The sequence below is a fragment of the Rutidosis leptorrhynchoides genome, chromosome 3 (assembly GCF_046630445.1).
Source record: "Rutidosis leptorrhynchoides isolate AG116_Rl617_1_P2 chromosome 3, CSIRO_AGI_Rlap_v1, whole genome shotgun sequence".
NCBI lineage: Eukaryota > Viridiplantae > Streptophyta > Magnoliopsida > Asterales > Asteraceae > Rutidosis > Rutidosis leptorrhynchoides.
Genome location: NC_092335.1, coordinates 138,116,364 through 138,125,630, shown reverse-complemented (window position 1 = coordinate 138,125,630; position 9,267 = coordinate 138,116,364). Strand labels below are relative to the sequence as shown.

Sequence of the window (9,267 nt, the reverse complement as noted above, 5' to 3'; positions counted from 1 at the left end):
ATGGACAATATCCGTCTAACATCTCCCCGTAGTTGGAGCGTGAGCAGAGCGAACACTCAAACTAGATTGAAACTCATCAAAAAGTGTAATAACCATGATATATATATCTAAATATTGTGAAGATATGTTTCCTATTATAAACACAAAATATATCTTCACAATATTTAGATATATATCACGGTTATTATAAATATTGAAGTGTCCTAGGTAAGCCTTTGGTGAAGATGTCCACAAACTGGTAGCGAGAAGGTACATGGAGCACACGAACAAGGCCTTTGAGCACAAGTTCGCGAACAAAATGTATATCGATCTCAATATGCTTGGTTCTTTGATGTTGAACCGAGTTGACAGACATGTAAGTTGCACTGACGTTATCACAATATACGATTGTAACGGCTGATAGCGGGTAGTGAAGCTTACGAAGAAGGTTACGAATCCATCATATCTCTGCTACGGCGTTGGCAAGACCGCGATACTCAGCGTCAGCACTGGAGCGAGGTGGTGTGCTGTCTCTTGGAAGACCAGGACAAAAGATTATTACCAATATGTACACAATACCCAGAAGTGGATCGTCTATAAGTAGGACAACCTTCCCAATTTGCATCAGAGTATGCGACCAGTGAGGTGGTGGAAGAGGAAAAAGTTGAAGGTCTAGGTCCAGTGTATCCTGAATATAACGCAGTATCCTACGGAGAGCTTTCATGTGAGGCTCCCTAGGATCATGCATGAAAAGACATACAGGCTGAACTGCGTGTAAGATATCCGGTCGTGTAAAAGTAAGGTACTGAAGGGAACCAGCAAGGCTACCATACAGTGTTGGATCTTTAGTCAGAGGACCACTCGTGGTTAACTTAGTGCTGGTGTCGATCGGGGTTCAGGAGGAGTTACATCCAAACATATCGGCACTCTCAATAATCTCAGAGGCATACTTTTGCTGAGAGAGAAACATCCTTGAAGAGGTACGTGCAACAAAGAGACCAGGAAAGTAGTTCAGCGGCCCAAGATCGATCATCGAGAACTCCTGATGCAAGGAGCTAATAACCCGCTAAAGAAATGCAGTAGAGGATGCAGTCAAAATGATGGCATCTACATATAACAATAAGTATGCCATGTTGACGCCCTGTTTATAAATAAACAGGGAGGTGTAACATCTGCTATGCTGGAAACCAACACGCTGAGCATACCCATTAAATCTCTGTTAAAAACAAGTTTCACATAAACTTATCCAATATATAATCTTCAAGCAGTACATACATGGACAATACCATATGGACACTTAGGGGCGGATTCAGTATGTTGTGACTGGTAGCAATTGCTACCAGTCAAAAAATCACACATAGTGTATTTTTTCCGTGCTTTTAAGTGGTGCTACAATTCAATTTTGTTAAAAATCCATTTGAGAGTTGCACAGGTTTGAAATGAGAATTGGGGAAGATGAAAATTTTCATATCTCACTCATGTGAGTCATCAGTCATGTACGGAGTATTTAAACAAACGTTTCCTTTTGATATCCCAACTTTTATAAAAGTAACATTTCACCCCTTAACTATTTTATTTAATGGCCATGTATTATACATATATTCTAATGTACTACTATATCTAATAAGTTTAGCCCTCCATGTTAGAGCTCTAGGTGTGGTACGCGTTTTCTCGGTAATGATACGCATATCCGCAAGATTGTGCGGATGCGCATCCGAAGCCCTAAAACCGCACACAAAGGCATATGTCACAGGTATAGTCACACCTTGTGCGTCTATACCATCTGATACGAGTTTCATATACTTGCATAAGGATCCAGTACATTCTAGAAGAATGTACGGTATAATCAATTCGGATTCTTTTCCTTAAATAGCGAAAGTTAGTTGGGATAAGATTGCATTTAATTAGGGAAGAGATTTTTTTACCAAAACCCTAATTCATGAGCCTATAAATACATAGCTCATAAACCCTAATACATATACATTCATTCGTTTACTCATACGTAAACCACAGCATACAAATCTTCATCGTACGAACAAAGCTTCTTACGATCTTAAAGACTTTCAGGTATGTCTAGAACTATAAAACCTTCATGTCTTTGGGCCACTCAACCTTGTATGCTAGGTTGTTGGTAGACTCTCGACCTGCCACCCTGTCGGAATCGAAATGATGCCGATGTGGGTTATCCACGACTACGCGTTGGAGGTCCGAATGTTGTTAGTCCTTAAACCCTATTATGCACTCAAGCGTAGGTTTACCTTGACCTCGTGAAAATATGCTTGATCATTTGGCGCCATCCGTGGGACCGGTTATATGAAATAATCAAGATAGGAATTTATGTTGTATATAATTTATACATATCTTTTTTCCGTAAAGCTTCTTTGTTTAATTAATCGATCACTTTCAGGTTTTTAATTGTCAGCAAAAATGGGTAGAGGAAGTAAGAGTGCAAAAAACCAAGGGCGATCGGACTCTCCAGTAAGTCCAGGGTTTCAAACACCTACGGTGACTGTTACGAATACACCATCGACGCCACTAGCACCAACCAAGGGCGCATCAAAGCCTCCATCGACAACAAGTGTTGGAATAGGGCCGGTTACATCAAAAACAGTCCCGCATGAATCATCTAAGGGATGGTGGCACACTACCGATGGAAGTTTACTGGAAACAGGAACTAGCTTCAAACCATTTGAGGATCTGCCGTCAAAAATTCTGAGCTTCGGTTCTCCAAGTGAAACGGTTCCGCCAGGTTATAAAGTTAAAACTACCTGTGTGGGCACAATACCAATTATTACCTCGGTTGAACCTGAAACTCCGATTGAAAGGGCTACTACCGAGAAGGCTCAGGAGAGAATTCGGAAAATGGGTCTGAGAAATCCAGATGGTTCATATATCATGCTGACACCACAACAAGGGTCAACGGCATATGCGTTTTCGCAACCAGCCCATACTGTTGCAAGCAACCAATATAGCGGGGCGCATTATGCCACAACTCAATCAAACAGCTTCATATCTCAATTGCAGCAAGTCGCGCCACCACACTTAGCACCAGCTTTCAATGAGCCAGCACGGGTACACGAATTTATGAATAATTGGTTCGCAGTAATGCAAGGGCAAAAAGCTAAGCAAAGGCTTGAATTAGCTCCCACAACAGAAAAGTTTGTGCCACATATCGCCAATCATCCCTTTACAGTCACACCTGTGTTGCCTCTAACACTTGGAAGTTATGAAGGGTTATCGGATCCATACGACTTTTTACAAAAGTTTGAAGGAACTGCAAGAACACATAGCTGGGGAGATGCGGTAGCATGCCATGTGCTACCAATAGTGCTGCAAGGAGTAGCAAGAGAGTGGTTCAATAATTTGCCAGCTCAAAGCATTACAGGATTTGCGGAGTTGCGCTCAAAATTTTTATTAAATTTCCACAATTTACACGCACGCAAAAGAACACATGTCGAATGCCACGACATTAAGCAGAAATCGAAAGAAATCTTAGGAGAGATAATAGACAGATATACCAAAGAGGTGGCTAAAATACAAGACTTTCCAGAAAGCCAGAAGGTGTCCGGCTTTATACATTGTATAGATACCAATAGACACCTATCTTTATGGCAACGGTTACGTAGAAGAGTGCCAGAAACCTTTGGAGAGGTCGTAAAAGAAATACATGATTACATGCGGGCACAAGAAGATATAAAAGAGAATTGCGGAAGTACCTCTTCAAATATGGACATCGACGATAATTATTATCGAGTGCAGGGAAGAGGGTCAGAGTCTGGCAAGCGTTATGGTAGTAATGGGCAACCCAGGGGTGGTAACTATCATAATGATAAATATCACAAATTCAACAATAACAAAGGGGGAGGAAGTCAGAGGTTTAAAAGCAGCCACACCGAGAATGTTGCATTAATAAAAGACCTCACAAAAACACCAAAAGAAATTTTGGCTATAGAGGTAGTGTGCAAAAGCTTCGACCCCCCAGTGCCTTTGTCAAAGTATGGAAATATAGACAAAAGCAAATTTTGTGATTTTCATGATGATTACGGTCATGAAACCAACGAATGTCGGCATTTAATTGAAAAGGTAGTTGCTGAACTCAAAAGAGTAAGATTGCAACACCTGAAGAAAAATGCAAGAGCACCGACCGATAAGTCAAAAGGAGAAAAAGAATATCCGTGGCAAAAGAAGAATGAGGGAAAGGAAATGGATAAAACGATAAATATGGTAACCAGCGGACGAGCAAATCAGAGGCGTAAGTTGGAAGTATCTGAAGAATGGGAAAACACTCCCATCATGTTCCCGGCCATAGCGCAGGATGAGACGACCCGTCCCAATCCATTAGGATGAATACAATAACATATGATTACATCGCGAGGTATTTGACCTCTATATGATACATTTTACAACCATTGTATTCGTTTTTAAAAGACAACCTTTCATTACATCAAAAGTTGACAGGTATGCATACCATTTCATAATATCCAAACTTTAAATGACCTAATCTGTCATTTACATAATAATAATCTCTAATGAACTTCAATGACTCGAATGCAACATCTTTTGAAATATGTCATGAAGGACTCCAAGTAATATCCTTAAAATGAGTTAACGCACAGCGGAAGATTTCTTTCAAACCTGAGAATAAACATGCTTAAAAGTGTCAACCAAAAGGTTGGTGAGTTCATTAGTTTATCATAATCATTCATTTCCATCATTTTAATAGACCACAAGAATTTCATTTCCAGTTCTCATAAATATACGTCCCATGCATAGAGACAAAAATCATTCATATGGATTGAACACCTGGTAACCGACATTCACAATATGCATAAAAGAATATCCCCATCATTCCGGGATCTTCCTTCGGACATGATATAAATTTCGAAGTACTAAAGCATCCGGTACTTTGGATGAAGCTTGTTGGGCCCGATAGATCTATCTTTAGGATTCGCGTCAATTAGGGTGTCTGTTCCCTAATTCTTAGATTACCAGACTAAAAAGGGGCATATTCAGTTTCGATCATTCAACCATAGAACGTAATTTCGATTACTTGTGTCTATTTCGTAAAACAGTTATAAAAAATTGCGCATGTATTCTCAGCCCAAAAATATAAAGGGTAAAAAGGTAAATGAAACTCACGCATATAAATATTGTAAAACAGTTAATAAAGCATTTGCATGTATTCTCAGCCCAAAAATATATATAAAAAGGGAATAATGAAACTCACCGTACTGTATTTTGTAGTAAAAATACATATAGTAAAAATACATATAACATCAATGAACAAGTGTAAGGTTGGCCTCGGATTCACGAACCTATATTAATTATATATATTTATATGTTGATTAATATTTGCCTAATAATTTAGATTAAATCATAGTGTACCACAATCCTAATGCTCGAGTGTAATATGCAAAAGTTAACAAAAGTCAATTTGACTCGAAATGATTTCTAAAATTTATACATGATTATTATATAGTTTAAATATCATCATTTTTATATATTAAAATATTTTAAAAGATTTATTAGAGTAAATAATATAATTTATTTATTGATAAATAAAACTTTATTTAAAAATATACTTGTATATATCTTAAGTAATAAATTTATAAAGTTCATTTAACATCATAAAAGTATTACAATAGGTTTTATTAAAGTAGTTATATTATTTGTATTATATATTTATTTGATAAAATAATATTGATAATAATAACAAGTAAAAGTTGTATTATTTTGTAATATTAATTATTATTATTCTATAAAAAAATATCAATATTTATATTTATTAAAAATGATATTATGATAAAATGATAATCCTAATTATAATAACTTTAATATTTACGATACTTTTTAATATTAACTTTAAAATAATAATTTTATTTAGAATGATAATAATAATGATATTTTATAATAACAATGACACTTTTATTAAAAGGATAATTTTTGTTAAAATAATATTTTTAATATTAACGATACTTTTAAAAATAATAGTAATGATAAGAATAATGAAAAACAGTAATTTTATCTAAATCACTATCTTACGATATTTTAATTTCGTCATGATACTCATACTCATTATCTCCTAATTTATTCGTTTAATAGTTTTTAATCGTCTTTTATATCGTCTTTGTGTTAATGATAATAATAGTAATTATAATAATTAGGTGTTACTAATATTAGTTTTTAATCATAATAATACTAATGATAATAAATATTATGATAATATTAATGATAATTATAACGATAGTAATAATAATAAAAATAACAATTTTTAATGATAATACTTTTTATTGATAATGATAAAAATAATAATAATAATAATAATAATAATAATAATAATAATAATAATAATAATAATAATAATAATAATAATAATAATAATAATAATAATAATAATAATAATAATAATAATAATTAGATAAAAATTAGAACGACGATAATAACGACGATAATAATAATCATTTTTAATAATAATACAAAAATTCAATTGACAATAACTTCTAATCCGTTCATCGAATCCATTCGATATCTAGATGAAAAGTTTATAGTTTTTCGTTAGCTTTCCAAGGACATGCATATCTTATACCTTATCTCAACCGTAGGTGTAACTAATTCAAGATTCAACATAACCTATCTAAGGGCAATATCAAAAGTACAAACATGCATAATCCTATTTTCTCGAGCACTAGTCAGGGATACACTATTAATAAATAAAAGTTAAGTTATGAGTGCTCACGTATCAATATTGAGATTCAATATTGTAGGAAAGTACGTAGACGCAACGGAGATGATAAACACTAGATTGACCTCACGAGTATACCCATGAACATTTACCCATCACCTCCATAGTTATAACCCATAATTTCCTTAGCCATATCCCGCTCTCAAAACGTGTTTTGAAATAATTCGCGTGTACCCTTGTCGTAGTATTTTATGTAATATACTACTAATACTATTTTTAATACTACTAATAATAATATTTTAGATTAATAATAATAATATTTATTAATAATAATAATAAATAAAATAAATAAGTAAGTATGTATATGTATATCAGAGAGTGAGATCGATAGATTAGATAAATGAATTGCATTTGGACCGAAACGTGATTTTTAAAGGCAATTGGAGCTCACCTACCCACCCCATGCAAGTGCATGGGGTTTGTGTGTTAAAACCATGCAAGTGCATGGATCACTTTTCCAGCTCATATGCAAATTATCAAACTCGCTGCCGACACCTTTTTTACATACATTACACATATGTTACGTAAATTATATATTATTTAATATATATTATATTTAATCTTTAGAATTAATTAAATATTATATTATATTTACGTTCATGGTAAAAATATGATTTTTACAAAAATGGCATGGTCGTGGTCTCACGACTCATGTACCACATTCAGTTTTTCGAGCGCACTTTCGTACGTTTAGAAAACCAGCCTTTTACGTTACGCGACGTGTACCCTTATTAATAATTTGACTTACTCATCAATAAATTTTCTTATAAAAAATGTAACTTATAAAATTTGAGCGTCGTGGTCATTTGCTTCTATAAATCAGTGACTCGTTGTTTACCAAAATATATTATTTTAAATTGGGACGTTTTATGACTAAGTTAAAAAATATATATGTTTTTATTTAAAATTGTAAGTTTGCACAATATATATATATATATATATATATATATATATATATATATATATATATATATATGAAATATTTATCAAATGATATAATATTTAGTCTTTCAAAACCAAATAGATTTCAAAGTTCGTTTTAACTCGTTTTTAAATAATAGTGGTTATTTTACTAAATAATGTTTTTAATATGAAAACTAAAGGGTTGCTTTATATAGGAACACGAGTTAATCAAGTAAAGTATATTTTTAAAATTTAAACGGAAATGATTACTAACTTTTGACTAATTCATGCTAATGACACTTTTGTAAACCACTTTTATCAAATATTTCGAATATCGTTAAAAAGGAAAGGTTTTCAAAATCAAAGTGGACCTCTTAACAGAGACTCGTAATCTTAATTCAATGTAACTGATAATTCAATCATTAAATCTTATCTTCTAATTTCATTGATAAACATATTGAAACAATTACGTTTATGTAAAATATTATACGTTTAATACTTTGTTAATGTTTTCCAGTTTTACATATACACATATACATATATAATCATAACCGTTCATTTACTAGTTCGTGAATCGTCAGAGTTTGGTCGAGGTTAAATGAATGTATGAACATAGTTTAAAATTCTTGAGATTTAACTTTACAAACTTTGCTTATCGTGTCGGAATAATATAAAGATTAAAGTTTAAATTTGGTCGGAAATTTCCGGGTTGTCACAGTACCTACCCGTTAAAGAAATTTCGTCCCCGAAATTTGATAGAGGTCATCATGGTTAACAATGAGAATGTTATTATGACGAATATAAGCTGATACATCATGATTAGGAAATACAGATAAAATAATTCGACTTCCCGAAGCGTATAAGTGAAGCTATCGTAAAAGAGTGAAATGAGAAAATAGAGATTTGCTTTATCTTTTGACGTCATCACGGTTGACCTCCGGATTAAAGAAAATCTTTGTAATCTATACAAGATTTGATTTTTCGGCGATTAAGAAAATTAGGATCTGCTTTGATTTAATGCGATAATTCATCTTGGTTTCTTCGTCGGATATTTCACTATAAATTCACCCCCTTCATTTCCTCACAACTCACACCCTCTACTCTATCTCCCTCAACTCATATTTTAAAGCATTCCTTAATATGCTCCATCCAGTTCTGATTCTTGATATACTTCTAACCTTCATATCTGTCATTCTCCTCTTTCATCTACCACCGGAGGATTTTGTTTACTTCTACTATTACCTTGGGGTTATAGTATTGTTAATTCTCACGTGCCTTTACGTTGCAATACGTATTGATATACACGGTTTGTAATTTCTAGTTGGTTGTCGGGTTTTATATCTCCTATTATATTTCGATGTCCCTGCTTCTGTCTCCCATAATCATTGTCATCTCCAGTTAATGCTTTCTTTTATTTGCTGTAATTTAGACCCCAAATTTCTGTTTCGGAGCTTTGTCCTTTCGTTTCTTCTTCTTGCGAGTAAGTACCGCTTATAATGGTCCATAATTCACATATATGTACTTTGGAATGAACATTGTTAATGTTCTATGAAGAAAATGGTAATGGCACGATCTTGATTTGTTAAATTACCAGAATACCTGGGAAAAGACCGAATCATCAAGAAAAATATTTTTTCTTGATA

The 9,267-nt window shown here is 33.4% G+C and overlaps 1 protein-coding gene across 1 annotated transcript; it reads right to left on the bottom strand.

Moving 5' to 3' along the window:
- Positions 1-439: 439 nt before the first annotated feature.
- On the bottom strand, positions 440-1,338 carry LOC139900422 (uncharacterized mitochondrial protein AtMg00810-like). The gene is made up of 4 exons (XM_071883194.1): positions 1,255-1,338; positions 1,109-1,195; positions 889-1,021; positions 440-747 (listed from the first exon to the last, which is right to left on the bottom strand). Exons 1-4 carry the CDS (start codon positions 1,336-1,338, stop codon positions 440-442), a joined length of 612 nt encoding a protein of 203 aa, XP_071739295.1.
- Between the last annotated feature and the right edge of the window lie 7,929 nt (positions 1,339-9,267).

Excerpts from the sequence above, each read along its gene's own strand:
- LOC139900422 (XM_071883194.1), bottom strand. The coding sequence starts at position 1,338 with ATGTGTGATTTTTTGACTGGTAGCAATTGCTACCAGTCACAACATACT. Across the intron at positions 1,022-1,108 it reads ATAAACAGGGCGTCAACATG|GAGTTCTCGATGATCGATCT; the intron begins GCATACTTATTG and ends TCCTTGCATCAG. Across the intron at positions 748-888 it reads GAGTGCCGATATGTTTGGAT|TTCAGCCTGTATGTCTTTTC; the intron begins GTAACTCCTCCT and ends TCTTACACGCAG.